Below are 17,053 nucleotides of genomic sequence, written 5' to 3' on the forward strand. Positions count from 1 at the left end.
TGACTTGGAGAAGTAGACGTCCTCGGTGGACTGGCGTGGCCGTGACCTCTTCCTCCTGCGGAAAAGCAGCGGTTTGCCCCCAAAAAAATCACCCCTCACCCATCTTTGGTGGTGGAAAAAATGGTATTTTGGGGTTCGTTGGGGTTTTTTGGGGGGGTTTTATCTCCATACCGCCGGAGGACGTAGAGGAGAGCAGCCAAGAGGAGGAGGACGAAGAAGACACCAGCGACGGAGCCACTGATGACGGCGGTGGATGCCATGGCCTCGGCGCCTGCGGGGACAATTCGGGGGGGGGTTTTGGGGTGAACTGTGCACCCCCTGCACCCCCACCCCCAAATCCTACCCCCGCCCCGTGGTCCTCACCTTCGGGCAGGGTCTCGAACTCGTGCTGGGGGCTGTAGGGGCCGTGGCCGTCCGGGGTGAGCGCCTGGACCCGCACCACGTAGGCGGTGGCAGGGGACAGCTTGGGGAGGGTGACGGAGGTGCCCTTGCAGCGCAGCACCGAGTAGCTGTTCTCGTCCACCTGGGGGGGTGACATGGGGGGGACAAGGGTGGAGGTGACAAGGATGGAGGTGACACGGATGGAGGGGGGACGTGGATGGGGACACCGATCGAGACAGGGCTGAAGTCATGACACGGGACGGACCTTCTTGCTGTAGGTGACCTCGTACTTCCAGACCCGACTCTGCTGCCGTGGTGGCACCGTCCAGGAGAGGACCAAGCTGGTGGCCGTCCGTCCATCCAGGCTCACCGATGTCACCCGGGGGGGCTCTGCCGTGGGGACAGGGACGTCACAGAGGTGCCCCCGTGGTGGAGGGAAGGCGTGGGAGATGCTGGTGGCCCCTTACCTGTCTGGTTGACGCTGATGGTGGCGGTGGCCACGCTGCGGTGGTGGCTGTAGGACGACACTCCGTTCCGGGCTTCGACGGTGAAGGTGTAGTTGACATGTGGCTCCAGGTCGGTGACCGTCACCCCCGTTCCCGTCAACCCCCGGGGGGGCTGCGAATAGCGGATCCCCCCATCGCAGGGACGGCACTCCCCGCTCTCCGGCCAGCACTGCTCGCAGGTGACGCTGTAGGTGACATCCCCACGGCCACCCGGGTCGGCGGGGGGGGACCAACGTAGCTGCACCGTGGCCCCCAGCCCCACGGCCGTGACACCCTGAGGGGGCGAGGGGGGACCTGGCGGAGGCGGGGGGACGACAGAGAGCAGAGAGGGGGGTCAGGGGGAGGGACGGCCACGCCGTGCCTCAGTTTCCCCCCCCCCAAAGGTCACTTACGGGTGCAGGGGTCGGCGGGGGGGTCGGCGGGGGCGCGGAAGAAGCCATCCTGGCAGGGGCAGGCAGCGGCGGCGGCAGGGGAGGGTAGGGTGTGGGGCGGGCAGGGCTGGCAGCTGCTCAGGGACACGGTGGCCTTGAAGGAGCCGGGGGGACAAGCTGGGGGACACACACGGATACACACAATGACGTCGGTGAGACCCCAAATCCCCCTTCCCCACCCACGGCATCCTCACCCAGGCGGGTTTTGGGGTGCATCACCCTGCCAAGCACCCAGAGTGGGGATTTTAGGGTGTTACACCTTATTTTGCAGCTTCTTCATTATTGGGACCCCCCCAGCCCGCCCCTCTCCTGGCTGAGCCCTGCCGCACTCGCTGCACTGGTGATGCTCTGGGTTAAGGATCCAGGACAGGTGGTTTCGGTGCTGCCACCTCATTCCTCCACCCCAGATTGGGGATTTTAGGGTATTTTTTGCCTTATTTTGCAGCTTCGTGCCCCACAGGGGCAACAGGACCCCCCCACCCAACCCACCTCTCGCCTGGCTGAGCCCTGCCGCACTCGTTGTACTAGTGATGCTTGAGGGTAAGGATCCAGGATGGGGAATTTTGGGGCTAACACCTCATTTCTCTGACCCAGACTGGGGATTTTAGGGTATTTCACCTTATTTTTGCAGCTATTATTATTGGGACACCCCCGCCCAAGCCCACCACTCTGAGCCCTTACCGCACTCGCTGCACTAGTGATGCTCAAAGTTAAGGATCGGGGATGGGGAATTTTGGAGCCAACACCTCATTTCTCCGCCCCCCTCTTCTATCCCCTGGCATGCGCTGAGCTGGTGCGTCCTCAGCCCCCCCCAATCCCCCCAACCACAGCTCCTCACCCCCCCATCCCTATTTACCCCCTCCCCAAGCGCTACCTTGGCATCTCTCTCCCACTTTCTCGTAGCCGGCCCGGCACAGGCACTCCCCGATGGGCACCAACCACTCGCCGTCGGCGTTGCAGTGCAGCGCCGGAGCTTGGTCGGCCACCGCCTCCTCCACGCACGTCCCCCGCACCTCGGCCAAGGTCTGCGAGTCGACGCCGGCCACCGTTTCGGGGAAGCGAGCCATTCCCCGTAAAACAGCCGGGCACCTCTTGTAATAAATCCGAACGGAAAGCAATGCCACGCAAGCTCCCAAATCCTGGAAAGCCAAGTAGAAACCTTTCCGACGGAGAGGTCCCACCGATCGCACCTCGACGTTGAGTTTAACGATCCGGGAAGCAAAATCATCCTGAACGGTGATTTCATCCGGAGCGATGGTGTCGATCTTCTTGAATTGTCTCTTCTGGAAGTTGGTGCCGTAATCCACGTCGGATTCGGCGTAGTAGAGGTTGAAGGTCTCCTTGCAGGAGCCGCCGCCGGCGGTGGGGAAGCTGTTGCAGTCGCGGACGGTGAATTGGAGCTCGATGAAGATGCGTTGGGCCACCCCGCGGTAGATCCAGTTGGTGCGTAGCCAGTTCTCCTGCTCGCCCTCCAGCACGTTGCACACCGAGTAGATGTAGATCAAGGAGTCGTTCAGCACGTTCTGCAGCAGGTCCCACTGCGCCCCCAAGAGAGAAACGGGGGCTATGGGGGGGGGAAACTGAGGCAGGGCAGGCGGTGCCCCTGTTCCCCGTGGATGCGCTTGTCCTCATCCCCATGGATGCCCCTGTCTTCATCTCCATGGGTGTCCCCATCCCCATGGGTGTCCCAGTTCCTATCTCTGTGGAGGTTCCCACCCCCGGTCCCCAGGGATGTCCCTGTCCTCATCCCCAAGGATGTCCCCGTCCTCATCAGTGTCCCCACCCCCATCGGTGCCCCCATCCTGGATGTCCTCATCCCCGTGGAGGTCCCCAACCCCATCCCCAGTCCCCAGGGATGTCCCTGTCCCCATCCCCAAGGATGTCCCCATTCCCATGGGTGTCCTTGTCCTCATCCCCAAGGATGCCCCCATCCCCATTCCCACGGAGGTCCCCATTCCCATGGAGTTCCCCATGGATATCCCTGTTCCCATCCCCAAGGATGTCCCCGTCCCCATCGGTGTCCCCATCCCCACTGGTGCCCCCATCCTGGATGTCATCATCCCCGTGGAGGTCCCCAACCACATCCCCAGTCCCCAAGGATGTCCCTGTCCCCATGGGTGTCCCCATCCCCATGGGTGTCCTTGTCCTCATCCCCAAGGATGCTCCCATCCCCATTCCCACGGAGGTCCCCATTCCCATGGAGTTCCCCATGGATATCCCTGTTCCCATCCCCAAGGATGTCCCCATCCCCATCGGTGCCCCCATCCCCATGGATGTCCCCAATCCCATCGCCAGTCCCCAGGGATGTCCCTGTCCCCATCCCCAAGGATGTCCCTGTTCCCATGGGTGTCCCCCTCCCCATGGGTGTCCTTGTCCTCATCCCCAAGGATGCCCCCATCCCCCTTCCCATGGAGGTCCCCATCCCCATGGAGTTCCCCATAGATATCCCTGTCCCCATCCCCATGGATGCCCCCACGTATGTCCCCATTCCCACCCCCACGGATGTCCCCGTCCCCATAGATGTCCCCAAGCCCAGTGATATCCCTGTCCCCATGGATGTCCCCATCCCCACGGATGTCCCCATTCCCGGTGCGGGCTCTCGGGGCGGTGCTGGCCGGGGGGCGGACGCCCGGGTCCCCGGGTGCTCACCCCTTTGCCATAGGGCTGGGTGAGCCAGCCCAGCTCTCCCTGCGCCTTGGCGAAGTCCAGCAGGACCACTGTGGGGAGAGAGGGGATGTTAGTGGGAGATGCCACCAGGACCCACGGATGGCCCCAGGGCACGCAGGTGCCACCAATACATCCAGATCCCTCTTGGATCTGCGGATGTCCCTGGGACCCATGGATGTCCCTCAGGACCCACAGATGTCCCCCAGGATCCATGGATGCCCCTCAGGACCCACGGATGCCCCTCCGGACCCACGGATGCCCCCCAGGATCTGTGGATGTCCCTGGGACCCATGGATGTCCCCCAGGATCCGTGGATGCCCCTCAGGACCCACGGATGCCCCTCCGGATCCATGGATGCCCCTCCGGACCCACGGATGCCCCTGGGACTCATGGATGTCCCCCAGGATCCACAGATGCCCCTGGGGCCCCTCATGTCCCTCAGGACCCACGGATGCCCCCCAGGACCCGTGGATGTCCCTCAGGACCCATGGATGTCCCCCTGGATCCACGGATGTCCCCCCGGATCCACGGATGTCTCTGGGACCCATGGATGTCCCCCAGGATCCATAGGTGTCTTTGGGACCAATGGATGCCCCCCAGGACCCACGGATGCCCCTGGGACCCACGGATGACCCCCCGGATCCACGGATGACCCCCAGGACCCACGGATGCAGCTGGGACCCAGAGATGCCCCCAGGATCCATGGATGTCCTCGGGACCCACGGATGACCCGAGGACCTGGGACCCACGGATATCCCCAGGACACGTAGAAACCCCAGGACCCACAGATGCACCCAGTCCCCACAGACGTCCCCATAACCCACGGATGTCCCCAGGACCTGCAAACACCCCTGGGACCCACAGATGCTCCCAGTCTCATCAGATTCCCCTGGGACCCCCACGAGAACACCCCCAGGGACCCCCCCAAAAAGAGGGGAAACCGAGGCAGAGCTCGGCACCGTGCCGAGGCCGGGCAGACCTGCCATGGCATGCCGGCCGCTCTGGCGAGGGCGGTGGCCAGATCCAGCGCCCGGGAGAGGAAGAGGAGGCCGCCGAGGGCCGGGAGGGAAGTGCTGACGGGTGGCCCCCCCCTTGGTGAATCACCCCCCAGGAATGCACCCGGACGCCTGGGTTCATGCTGGCTGCTGGCGGGACGGGTCCCAATGGGGTGGGGGAGTTTCGGGGACGGATGCCCCCCCGCCGGCCAACCTCATCTGCTGAGAACGGGCGAGCTCATGACATGCCGCAAGAGGGTAAAGTCTGGGGGGGAACCCCAAAACCCAGTTGGGGGGACACACGTGGCTCTGTCGTTGTCCCCCCTCCCCGTGCCCGGGGTCAGGAAGGATGCCGGAGCGGATATCCCAGCTTTCCTGCGGCTGGAAATCCCCCCGCATGCCTCCGGAGAGCGGAAAGCCGGCGGGGAGGCTGGCGCATGAGCTGAGTTGCTGGGTTCTCTGCAGGGTGTCCCCCCGCCACGTCCCCCCCGAGGCTGTGCCGGGGGTGAGTCAGGGGAGAAACCCAGGGCTGCGGCTGTTGAGTCAAGGGGTGCAGCACCTAAGGGTGCACCCACGCCCAGGGCCACCGGCGCCGTTGGCACCCCCGGTGCCATCACCATCTGCACCCCCTCTGCCACTGCCATCACCATCAGCACCGCCGCCACCAGCTCCATTGCCATCATCAGCACCGCCACCACCTCCACCGCCACCATCATCTGCAGCCCCCGCACCACCATCACCTCCCCTGTCCGCGTCTGCATCGCCGGCCCCACTGCCGGCCCCACTGCCGGCCCCACCGCCGGCTGCAGCCCCATTGCCATCGGCACCACCATCCCCACGACCATCTGCAGCCCCGGCACCACTGCTGTCACCGTCCCTGTCTGCATCGGCACTGCTGTTGCCATCGCCATCATCACCATCATCGCCATCGCCACCACTGCACGTCTGCATCCCTGTCCCATCCCCAGCTGCATCCTTGTCCCCGTCCCTGTCCTGTCCCCATCCCATCTCAGCCCCAATCCACATCTCAATCCCAATCCCCATCCCCATCGCTATCGCTATCCCCATCCCAAGCTTGATCTGAATCCCAATCCCAAAATTAATCCCCACCCCAATCCCATTCCTTTCCATTCCCATCCCAATCCAAATCCCAATCTGAATCCCAATCCCATCCCCTCCCATTCCCATCCCAATCCAGATCCCATCCGCTCCCATTCCAACCCCCATCCCAATCTGAATCTCAATCCCAATCCCATCCCAATCTGAATCCCAATCCCAAAATGAATCCTCATCCCAATCCCAGATCCCAGTCTGAATCCCAGTCCCAAAACGAATCCCAATCCCAAAATTAATCCCAATCCCAAAATGAATCCCAGTCTGAATCCCAGTCCCCAAATCCCAATCTGAATCCCCATCCCAATCCCAAATCCCACTCTGAATCCCAGTCCCCAAATGAATCCCCATCCCAATCCCAAAATGAATCCCCGTCCCAATCCCTTCCCCTCCCACCCCCATCCCAATCCGAATCCAAATCCCAATCTGAATCTTAATCCCATCCCCATCCCAATCTGAATCCCATCCCATTCCCCCCCTCCTTGTCCCCCGCTTCCCGGACACCCCAAACCTCGGCGCAGGCGCTGCAGGATCCGTCCGGGACACCCAGCACCCCCCAACCTCCCCATCCCACCGGATTTCGCCCTCTCCAAGCGATGGGAAGCACCCCCCCCCAACCCCCCCCCAAATCCCGCTGCTCTCCCAACACTTTCCCCTATTTTGCACTTTTTTAACCCAAAAAGCCCAATATCCCCAAGGATCCCTCCTGGGAATCGGCACTTTGGGAACGCGCCCCAAATCCCGCAGCCGCGTCGGGGGGCGGTTGGGGGTCCCCGCCATGGGGTCGCCCCCCTCCGCCTTCCCCCCCAGCACTTCAAAAACCTCATTTGAGGGTTTTTCACCCCATTTTTATTGGGGGGGGGCGGATTTTCCATCCCAAAGCACCCCCCAGCCTCCGATTTCTTTGCGTTGCGGGCCGGATCCGTCCGTCTTTCCCTCGAGAAGCGACGGATAAACCCTTCGGACAGACTTTTTAGAAACCTCAATTTTTTAAAAAATTAAATATATATGAAAAAAAGTGACTTTTCCCTTTTTTTACCCCAAACCCCCCAATCTGAGCCCAAAAAGCAGCCGGGGAATCGTTGCGAAGCGGAGGCCGGGACGCTGCTTGTTTTTTTCCCAGCACTTTTTGGGGTTTTCCTGACATTGTTTTCCAGTTCTCCGAGCCGGATCCCGCCCGGCCCATCGCCGGCCATGGGAAACACTCCGTTTTAGGGTGATTTCCCCCTTTTTTGGGTTTTTTTTTTTTTTTTCTTTTTCAACCCCCCCCCACCCCACCCACTGGGTCAGACCCTTTTTGGGGGGCACCCAGCAGGATCCCGCCCCGGAGCGGGACGCTCTGCGTGGGAAAAGTTGCCCAAAATTCTTGATTTTCCCCCTATTTTAGCTTTTTCCCCCTTTTTTGAGCTCCCCCCCCCATTTTAACACCCTTTCCCCCCCATTTTAACCCTTCCCCCCCCGTTTAAACCCTTTTCCTCCCCATTTTAACCCTTTCCCCCCCCATTTTAACCCTTTCCCCCCCCGAACGCAGCAGCTGGTGCGCCACCACCGCACCCTATGGGCACCCCTTTTTTTTTTTGGGGGGGGTGCGCGCCACCCTCCCATCACCCTTTATTTTAGGGGGGGCTCCTCCAGCCCCCCCCCAACCTCTCAGCTCTCAAAAGTGCCCAAACTTACCCCCAAACCACCCCACCCCTTTGGGTGCGCACCCCAGCCACCCCCCCCCCCCAGCAGCACCCAATAAGTGGGTTTTGGGGTGGCCCCCCCCCCCAAAGCGCAGAGCTCACCTTCCTCAGCTGCCAGCGGGGAGAGGGCGGTGAGGAGGAGGAGGGTGAAGGCTGGGGGGGTGCCCGCCATAGCCGGGGGGGCTGGGGGGGGCCCGGGGTGCACCCCACGACCGGCTAGCACCCAGCGCTGTGTGGGCGTGTGGGGCTGAGCACCCCGCTCCTGTTCATTCATGCCCCGAGTGATGTCACCCGGCCACGCCCGCTCTTAAAGAGACAGGAGCTGCTCCCAGTACCCACCAGTATGGGACTGGGAGGGCCCGAGTGTGAGGATGGGAAGTGGGCCGGGGGTGGGGGGGGGTGTGGGTGTGTGGGACACCTCCCCCCCCCCCCGGGAGCACACCCGTGGGGGGTGTGCGTGGGTCCCGATCCGTCCGTGGGTGCTGGGTGCTGGGTGCGGGTCCGTCCCGCAGCAGTGTCTCCCCCCGCACCCCCCCCCCCCCCACGAAGGGGTTAACCCCCCCCCGCCCCCTCCCCTTTCATTCATGAAGCGGCGTGGGAAGGGCGCGGGGGGCGGCAGCCAATGGCGGCAGGGGGCGGGGCCACGCGGCTACTACCGGCTCCGCCCCCCCCGCCCACCAGTTAGATAGTGGGGGGGCAGGAACTGGGGGGCAGGCTCAGGTGGGGTGCCGGAGGGCGGGCTGGTTTTGGGGGGGCGATGCCCGCCCCCCCCCCCCCCGCCCCTTTCCCGCGTCCCGAAAGAGGCCGGACCAGAAATCGGCTTTTTCCGGCCCAAAAGTAATGCCGGTTTCTGGCGGGGAGGGGGGGCCGGGCCCCTGGGGGGGCGGGATCGGGCCCAGCAGCCCCCCAGCACCCCAAATCTTCCATCAACTGTAGCATCCCCATGATCCCGCAGCACCCCAAATCCTGCATCATCCACAGCACCCCAAATCCTCAGCACCCCGCGGCACCCCATGATCCCCCAGCACCCCAAATCCCGCAGCACCCATAGCACCCCGTCCCTATCACCCCATTGCACCCCAAATCCCCAGCACCCCCCAGTACCCCAAATCCTGCAGCACCCCATCCCCACAGTCTCACAGCACCCCAAATCCCCCAGCACCCCATCTCCATCACCCCCCAGCACCCCAAAAACCCCAGCACCCCATCCCCGTCACCCCCCAGCACCCCAAATCCCATGGCACCCCATCCCCAAGATCCCCCAGCACCCTAAATCCCCCAGCACTCCATCTCCATCACCCCCCAGCACCCCAAATTCTGCAGCACCCCATCCCCAAGATCTCATGGCACCCCAAATCCCCCAGCACCCCATCTCCGTCACCCCCCAGCACCCCAAAAACCCCAGCACCCCATCTCCGTCACCTCCCAGCACCCCATCCCCGCCACCTCCCAGCACGCCAAATCCTGCAGCACCCCATCCCCACAGTCTCACAGCACCCCAAATCCCCCAGCACCCCATCTCCATCACCCCCCAGCACCCCAAAAACCCCAGCACCCCATCCCCGTCACCCCCCAGCACCCCAAATCCCATGGCACCCCATCCCCAAGATCCCCCAGCACCCTAAATCCCCCAGCACTCCATCTCCATCACCCCCCAGCACCCCAAATTCTGCAGCACCCCATCCCCAAGATCTCATGGCACCCCAAATCCCCCAGCACCCCATCTCCGTCACCTCCCAGCACCCCATCCCCGCCACCTCCCAGCACGCCAAATCCTGCAGCACCCCATCCCCAAGATCCCCCAGCACCCCAAATCCCCCAGCACCCCATCCCCGTCACCCCCCAGTACCCCAAATCCCCCAGCACCCCATCCCCAAGATCTCATGGCACCCCAAATCCCCCAGTATGCCATCCCCAAGATACCCCAGCACCCCAAATCCCCCAGGACCCCAAATCCTGCAGCACCCCATCCCCAAGATCCCCCAGCACCCCAAATCCCCCAGCACCCCATCCCCGTCACCCCTCAGCACCCCAAATCCTGCAGCACCCCATCCCCAAGATCCCCCAGCACCCCAAATCCCCCAGCACCCCATCCCCAAGATCCCCCAGCACCCCAAATCCCCCAGCACCCTCATCCCCATCACCCCCCAGCACCCCAAATCCTGCAGCACCCCATCCCCAAGATCCCCCAGCACCCCAAATCCCCCAGCACCCCATCCCCGTCACCCCCCAGCACCCCAAATCCTGCAGCACCCCATCCCCAAGATCTCATGGCACCCCAAATCCCCCAGCACCCCATCTCTGTCACCCCCCCCGCACCCCCCACCCCAGCACCCCAAAGCCCCCAGCACCCCAAATCGGACGAGTCAGGGCACCCAAGGCTCTTTTTGGTGGAGAAACATGGATTTTGGTCAAAAAGCACCTTTTCCCCTCCCATTCCCCCCCAACCCCCCCAAACCCGCCCCGCAAGATGGGGGGTTCAGGCGGGGGGGGACCCCTCGCCCCCCGGGGCGACGCCGGCGGCGATTTGGTCCCGCCGCCAGAGCCTCTCGACCAGGGCGTCGAGGAGGGGGGCGACGCGGGCCAGCCCCCCGCGCCCCGGCCCGGCCCCCGGCCGGCTGCCCACCCGCAGCACCGGCACCCCCCAGGCCCCCTCGAAGGCCGTCACGTCCCCCTCCGTCACGTCCGCCTGCGGGGACAGGTCGAATCTGGGGCGGGTGTTGGGGGGGGGGCACGTGGTCAAGGGAGACAGCAACACCCTGAAAAATCCCCCCACAACAACCCCTAAAAATAAGCGGGTGCTGCCAATCCATCGGTGTAACGAAATGTGCACGTTCTCAGCCTACCAAGGTACCGAGAGGTGCAAAATACGGGGGTGCAAACCCACTTGGGGGGGGATGACACACAGTCAAAGGAGACACCAACACCCCAAAAAATCCCCCCAGGGGGCAAACCCCTATAAAAATAGGTGGAAGCTGCGATTCCATTCATGTAACAAAGTGTGTGTGTTTTCAGCCCGCCAAGGTATTGAGTGGTGTGAAATATGGGGGTGCAAACCCACTTTGGGGGGGACATACAAGGGAGACACCAACAGCCCAAAAAATCCCCCCGGAGGGGGCAAAACCCCCTAAAAAAAAAGGTGGGAGCTGTGATTCCACTGGTGTAATGAGGTGTGCGCGTTCTCAGCCTACTGAGATGCCAAGTGGTGGGAAATATGGGGGTGCCAACCTGTTTATGGGGGGATGCGCCCTCCTCCCGCCCCTCCGGCCCACGCTCTGAGAAGGATACTTGGTGCCGACGACCACCCTAACGAGGTTTTCTTCGTCAGGGCCGACCACCCGGCTCATCTGCGCCGGCAGCTCCTCGAAGGACGAGCGGTCGGTGAAGGAGAAGAGGAAGAGGACGGCGTCCGCTTCCTCCTTACAAGCCTGGTGGGGGGGGGGAAGAGGGGACAGCCACCGTGATGGGGGGATCCTGTGTGTGTGTGTCCCCCAAAACTTGTCCCCCCCACCCCGACTCACGGGCAGGAGATGCTCGAATTTTTTCAGGGCTCCGTCCCCGCAATCCCAAAAGCGGAGCTGGAAGATGACGGGGCGGCCGCTGGCCCGCGGCTTGGCCGGCCAGTAGACGGTGGTGGCCTCTATGCCTGGGGGGGACACCACACCCCCCCCCACGGTCACCCCCAGGGGACATCGGGGGTGCTGTGTGTGTGTGTCCCCCCTGTTCCGTGACATACCCAGGGTCTCGTGGTGGACGGGGGGCACGGGGGTCCCCGCCAGCGTGGCCACCAAGGCCGTCTTGCCGACGCCGCTCTTGCCGGAGAGGAAGAGTTTGTAGGTGACGGTGGGGGCGGCCAAGGTGGGGGGCAGCACCGGGCGCTCCAGCAGACCTGGTGGGGGGATAGGTGTGTGTGTGAGGGTTTTTTTGGGGTGCTGGCACCCCATTTTTTTTTTTGGGGGGGTGTGGGTCTCACCGAACACTCTCCGCTGGTTCTTCTGGAGGATGGAGTCCAGGTAGGGGCGGCCGGCGGGGGAGAGGAGCCAGCCCGGCTCCAGCACCGAGCCCCCCCGCGCCGCCATGGGCCCCCCGAAACCTGGGGGTGCAGGGAAGACACCCCCCCCCCCCGCCTTCCCCCGGGGGGTCACTGCACCCCACAGCTTGGGGGAGCAGGGAGTCCCCTTCTGACCCCGCACCCCGGGGTCTATGCCCCCCCCCCGGGGTCCCTGAACACCCCCATGGGGTCCCTGAACCCCTCATGGGGTCTCTGCCCCCCCCCGGGGTTCCTGCACCCCACATGGGGTCCCTGAACCCCCCCATGGGGTCTTTGCCCCCCCCCCGGGGTCCCTGAACCCCCCCATAGGGTCCCTGAACCCCCCATGGGGTCCATGCCCCCCCCCGGGGTCCCTGCACCCCACATGGGGTCCCTGAACCCCCCCATGGGGTCTTTGCCCCCCCCCGGGGTCCCTGACCCCCCCCCCCCCCCATGGGGTCTCTGCCCCCCCCGGGGTTCCTGCTCCCCTCATGGGGTCCCTGCACCCCCCTATGGGGTCTCTGTCCCCCCCATGGGGTCTCTGAACCCCCCCCAAGGGGTCTCTGCCCCCCCCCCCGGGTCCTGCACTCCCCATGGGCTCCCTGCACCCCCCCCCGGGGTCTCTGCCCCCCCCATGGGATCTCTGCCCCCCCCCTCGGGGTCCCTGAACCCCCCCATGGGGTCTCTGCCCCCCCCCCCCTCGGGTCCCTGCACCCCCATAGGGTCTCTGCCCCCCCATGGGGTCCCAGCATCCCCCCCCCGGGGTCCCTGCCCCCCCCCAGCGGCTCCCTGCACCCCAAACCCTGCAAAGGGGGTGCAACACCCCCCCCCCGTCCCCGCCATGGGGTGCCCCCCCCCACCTCTGCCCCGCGCGGTCCCTTTAAGGCGCGGCCCCACCGCCCTCACCTGCGGCCGCTTCCGCCTCGGGATGATGTCAGCGCGGAGGGCGTGGCCTCCCCGCCGCCCCGCCCCTTTACCGCGGCGCATGCGCGGGAGGTGGCGGAGGGGAGGCACGTGGAGCGGGGCAGACCCCGTCCCTATAGCTAATGGGGGGGGGGCGGCCCTATAGGCTATGGGAGACCCGGACCCTATAGGGTGGGGGGGTTCCCAGCCCTATAGGCGGTGTGGGGCTGGGGGAAACCCCCACATGCCTGGCCTGACGCTGCAACCTGTGCCCAGCGCTGCCCTGTACGGGGTCCCCAATTTCCAGCCCCCCCCAGGATTTGGGGTCCCCAATTTCCAGCCCCCCCCCAGGCTTTGGGGTCCCCAATTTCCAGTCCCCCCAGGATTTGGGGTCCCCAATTTCCAGCCCCCACAGGCTTTGGGGTCCCCAATTTCCAGCCCCCCCCCAGGCTTTGGGGTCCCCAATTTCCAGTCCCCCCAGGATTTGGGGTCCCCAATTTCCAGCCCCCACAGGCTTTGGGGTCCCCAATTTCCAGGCCCCCCCCAGGCTTTGGGGTCCCCAATTTCCAGCCATCACAGGCTTTGGGGTCCCCATCCCTAGTGAACGACACCAGAATGCTTTGGGGTCTCAAATCTCCAGCCCTGGCAGGATTTGGCGTTCCTAATTAACCAACCCTGGCAAGCTTTGGGGTCCCCATCCCCAATTTCCAGCCCCCCCAGGCTTTGGGGTCCCCAATTTCCAGCCCCACAGGCTTTGGGGTCCCCAATTTCCAGCCATCACAGGCTTTGGGGTCCCCATCCCTAGTGAACGACACTGGAATGCTTTGGGGTCTCAAATCTCCAGCCCTGGCAGGATTTGGCGTTCCTAATTAACCAACCCTGGCAAGCTTTGGGGTCCCCATCCCCAATTTCCAGCCCCGGCAGGCTTTAGGGTCCCCAATTTCCAGCACTATCCCCCTTTTCCGAACCCTCCCGTTCATCCCCCAACCCACGCTCCCCCTTTTTTCCACCTCTCTCTGTTGCTCTAACATCCCCTGGTAGAAATACCACCCTTTTTTTCACCCACCGAGACCCCCAAATCCCCTCTTTCGCCCCTAAACTTGCGGGGAGCGCAGCGGGGGTTTCCCTCCACGGCATTTCCACCCATCGCCCCCCTCCCCAAAAGGACCAACCATCCGTTTCTTTTCCTTTTTATTTGTTAAACCGCTAAAAATTCATCAGGATGGGGGGGGGGACGACACCCATTTACAGCCCTCCCCCCCCCAAATGTACACAAGATTTTAAATATCACCGAAAATCGCTTTTCATTCCTACGCTCGGCCGAGCCTGGGGTGACGATGTGGGGGGGACACCTGAGTCGCGGGGGGGAACGATGACACCTCGCTCACAGCACCAGCGGCTCACGGCGGGGGGGTGTGTGTGTGTGCGCGTGTCTCAAAATTTGGGATGAATTTACCGTGAACGGCACGGAACATGCCTTTCCGCGACCGATGGGGACGGAGGAGGGATGGCCCCGGCCACTCGGCCAGTTTGGGGCCGGTTAGGGGGAATTTGGGACCGGTTACGGGTATTTTGGGATCAGTTGAGAATGGAGACTGCGTAAACATTGGGAAAACGCCCCTCGAGGGATGCTCCGCGCAGGGAGAAGGACGTCAGCTCAACACCGACTCACCGTCCATCCCTTGTTTGACTCATTTTTTGGGGTGAGACATGCAAAGGGGAGGGAATTGCTGCCGAAGCCGCGACCCGCCTTCCCCGTGGCGAAGTTTAAAGTGGAGAAGAAATATTTCACAGATCACCCTAGGTGCTCCTGAGGTTTTGGGGGTAAAAATTGCGTTTTGCCTTCCCTTAGGACAAATCAAATACGTTTGGGATTGGAGCGGGAGAGGCTGGATTTAACGAGGGATTTATTTACAGAGGTGGAAACGCCGCAGATGAAGCAAAACCCTCCCCATCCCCACGCGGCTGCGATGCGATTTAAGGCTCCGACCGGCAAAAAGCTCAGTGGGGATGGAGGGGAAAAAAACCCCAAATAAACGAGGGGAAAAGGGGCCACGTCATGGCGCTGCCGGTTTGGGGAGGGTTCCTTACTTTTCGGGTGCTGGAGGTTGTTGACCAAAACCTGGCAGAATCCGCCCATTTCCCCCCCCCATCATCTGGAGGGGAAAGGGAAGGAGGGAGGTTGTCCCAGAAGGACGCACAGGTTCAATCCCTTCGGATTTTAATGTCTGAAGCTTTGCGGAAGGAGGCACGTGCAAAGATGAGGTGCAGTTACTGCAATTGAGGCTGCTCACGCCCTCAAATTTACCAATATCCGTCCTTTTGGCTAGAAAAAACCCCCCATTTTCAGGCTACAAGGTGCTGGTTCAGCCTTGAGCAGGTTCGAGCTGTCGAGTGAGATGAAATCTTCAAGTCTAGAAGGGAATGGGTGGCCAAATTTCTCAGCTTTGGAGGAATAATGGGGTTTTTAGAATAAATGGTATGGTTTTTTGCTGATCAGAAGGGATCAGGGCTGATCCCAAAGCCTGATCCAGGTACAGGGCAGGGAGAGGAGGATGCTAACGCCCGGCTAATTCTTAATATTTTTGGCATTTTGACGCAAAAACCTGTCCTTTCTTCCTTCTTACGGTCCTGTACAGAGGACAGGAACGAGAGTGGCAGGCCAAAGGGGTGAGACACAAAAAAAAAAGGCATCGTGTTTGTGTCGAGCAAAGGTTTGCAGCGCTGGAAGATTCCTGGTGGGGTATTGCTGTTGTTTTCCTTACGGAGTCAAGCATGGAAATAATCAGTGCGTGCAAGCTACCAGGCTCCTGCCTGCCGGTATTTGGTTTGTTCGTGCAAAACCACTTTTACTCATATCCCGCGAGGAGTTTCGGAGAGATACGAAACCTCTCAAACCCCTGGAATATAAAAACCAACCTCAAGAGGATAGTGGATGGCAGATTTCCCTACCTGCTCACCCCAAATCCTTGGCTTGGATCGCAGCGGCGTGGGTCCTTCCCCGCCTGTAAACAACGATTCGCTTTACTGGGATCTTACTGGGAACCGGCGGGGCAGCGCTGGAGGTTTTGCTTGGACTTTATTGGTTTCTTGCTCCCTAATTCACAGTTTGAACGCCTGCGTGACAGAGTAAGGGCTTGGAAAGGAGAGGGAAGAGCCGCGGGGAGGGAGGGGAGAAGGTGATGGCGGCGAAGGGCTCGGGCCGCATTATCTTTTTGCTCGCACAAAGTACAAGGCATTTGTTTTGGGATAGTACTTCACGTTTTGTTTCTTGTCCATGAGGCCACCGAATATGATTAACTCCCCTCTGCCTTGCACCACCGTGTGTAAACTGGTTTCGGGTGGCCCCACCACCGAACTGCTGTTGAACACTTTCCATTTAACTCGTCCTTTTTCCTTGGTGTCTTTAATGTCCAGCACGTACATCTGCATGGGTTTGCAGTTCATGCTCTGGTATAAAGGCTTCCCCACGTTGAGGGATTGGGGAGGGTGGTGGCCCAGGCGGCGGGCGATGGGAGGTAAGGAATGGCCGTCGCCTTGGGTAGAGCCCGGACGCGCCGCTGAGCCCGTCTCGGCACCCGGGGACCCCGGGGAAGAAGCCAGGGGAGGGCTCAACGCTGCAGAAGCCGAGGAGCCTTTGGAAGAGAGGGCTTTGACGGCCTCCAAGCTCCTCCGGAGCGCGCCGGGGGAGACGGCCCCCGGGAGGGAGCTGGTGACGTGGGGCGGCGTGTGGATGCCGTTGGTCTGCTCGGGGGGGTTCCTCACGCTCGCGCCGACCGTCCTGCCCTCCACACCGTCCATCTGACAGATGATGGAAGCCGGTTTCTGTTCCCAGCTCAGGTCGACGGATCCCAAACGCAGGTCTTTCTGCTCCGGCAGCGATCCCCGTCGAGGCGCCAGGGCGAGCCCCACTTTTAGGTCGTATCCTTCAGCCGCAGAAGGCGTGCTGGGCGATAGGACCTGCACGGGGCTGTCCAAGGAGGCACTGCCGGCTGCCGTGGCTCCGGGCGATAAACTCCCACCGTTGAGTACAGGGGAACTGTCCCCTCTGGCCGGGGAGAGGCTGCCTTCCCGGGATCCCGAGGGGGTTTGCCTCTGCGCTCTGGGTCGCAAGGTGCCCCAGCGGCCGTTGACGCAGGGAGCCTCGTCCGTGTTCCTAACGGGAGATTGAGAGCGGTATTCCCGCGTTTCGGGGACCAGGGCGGGTGGCGTGGCGCTGATGGGAGAGGGGCGAGAGTTCAAGCTGGGACTCAGCGGGGCTCTCCCGCTGGGAGCTTGGCTAAAGACCACAACGCACTGTCCCACCTGGAAGAGGAGAAGGGGAGGTAACAGGTTACAAACG

At 62.6% G+C, this 17,053-nt stretch overlaps 3 protein-coding genes across 3 annotated transcripts in view; all 3 read right to left on the reverse strand.

Annotated features, from left to right (window-relative positions):
- LOC132319312 (ephrin type-A receptor 2-like) overlaps positions 1 to 5,909 on the reverse strand; it is a 6,234-nt gene extending 325 nt beyond the window's left edge. Inside the window, exons 1-9 of the mRNA XM_059829835.1 lie at positions 5,540 to 5,909; positions 3,968 to 4,035; positions 2,193 to 2,856; positions 1,280 to 1,435; positions 849 to 1,181; positions 647 to 771; positions 364 to 523; positions 172 to 271; positions 5 to 55 (exon numbers count right to left, since the gene is read on the reverse strand). Of these exons, the coding sequence (XP_059685818.1) occupies positions 5 to 55; positions 172 to 271; positions 364 to 523; positions 647 to 771; positions 849 to 1,181; positions 1,280 to 1,435; positions 2,193 to 2,856; positions 3,968 to 4,035; positions 5,540 to 5,909 (2,027 nt within the window). The remainder of the gene's footprint in view (positions 1 to 4; positions 56 to 171; positions 272 to 363; positions 524 to 646; positions 772 to 848; positions 1,182 to 1,279; positions 1,436 to 2,192; positions 2,857 to 3,967; positions 4,036 to 5,539) is intronic.
- A 4,348-nt stretch (positions 5,910 to 10,257) lies between these two features.
- LOC132319313 (ciliogenesis and planar polarity effector 2-like) lies at positions 10,258 to 11,866 on the reverse strand. Its single transcript, XM_059829836.1, has 5 exons — positions 11,752 to 11,866; positions 11,515 to 11,667; positions 11,300 to 11,424; positions 11,067 to 11,206; positions 10,258 to 10,486 (listed from the first exon to the last, which is right to left on the reverse strand). The coding sequence occupies exons 1-5, from the start codon at positions 11,855 to 11,857 to the stop codon at positions 10,258 to 10,260; spliced, it is 753 nt and encodes a 250-aa protein (XP_059685819.1). The 5' UTR covers positions 11,858 to 11,866.
- Positions 11,867 to 14,972: 3,106 nt separating this feature from the next.
- LOC104262820 (F-box only protein 42) overlaps positions 14,973 to 17,053 on the reverse strand; it is a 49,333-nt gene continuing 47,252 nt past the window's right edge. Inside the window, exon 10 of the mRNA XM_059830011.1 lies at positions 14,973 to 17,016. Within this exon, the coding sequence (XP_059685994.1) occupies positions 15,919 to 17,016 (1,098 nt within the window). The 3' untranslated portion in view covers positions 14,973 to 15,918. The remainder of the gene's footprint in view (positions 17,017 to 17,053) is intronic.

The sequence above is a fragment of the Gavia stellata genome, chromosome 27 (assembly GCF_030936135.1).
Source record: "Gavia stellata isolate bGavSte3 chromosome 27, bGavSte3.hap2, whole genome shotgun sequence".
Taxonomy (NCBI): domain Eukaryota; kingdom Metazoa; phylum Chordata; class Aves; order Gaviiformes; family Gaviidae; genus Gavia; species Gavia stellata.

What these genes read in the sequence shown, in the direction of transcription:
- LOC132319313 (XM_059829836.1), bottom strand. Translation starts at nt 11,857, where the DNA reads ATGGCGGCGCGGGGGGGCTCGGTGCTGGAGCCGGGCTGGCTCCTCTCC. An exon ending in GAACCAGCGGAGAGTGTTCG is followed by an intron (nt 11,668 to 11,751) that starts GTGAGACCCACA and finishes TCCCCCCACCAG; the next exon opens with GTCTGCTGGAGCGCCCGGTG. An exon ending in AATTCGAGCATCTCCTGCCC is followed by an intron (nt 11,207 to 11,299) that starts GTGAGTCGGGGT and finishes CCCCCCCACCAG; the next exon opens with GCTTGTAAGGAGGAAGCGGA.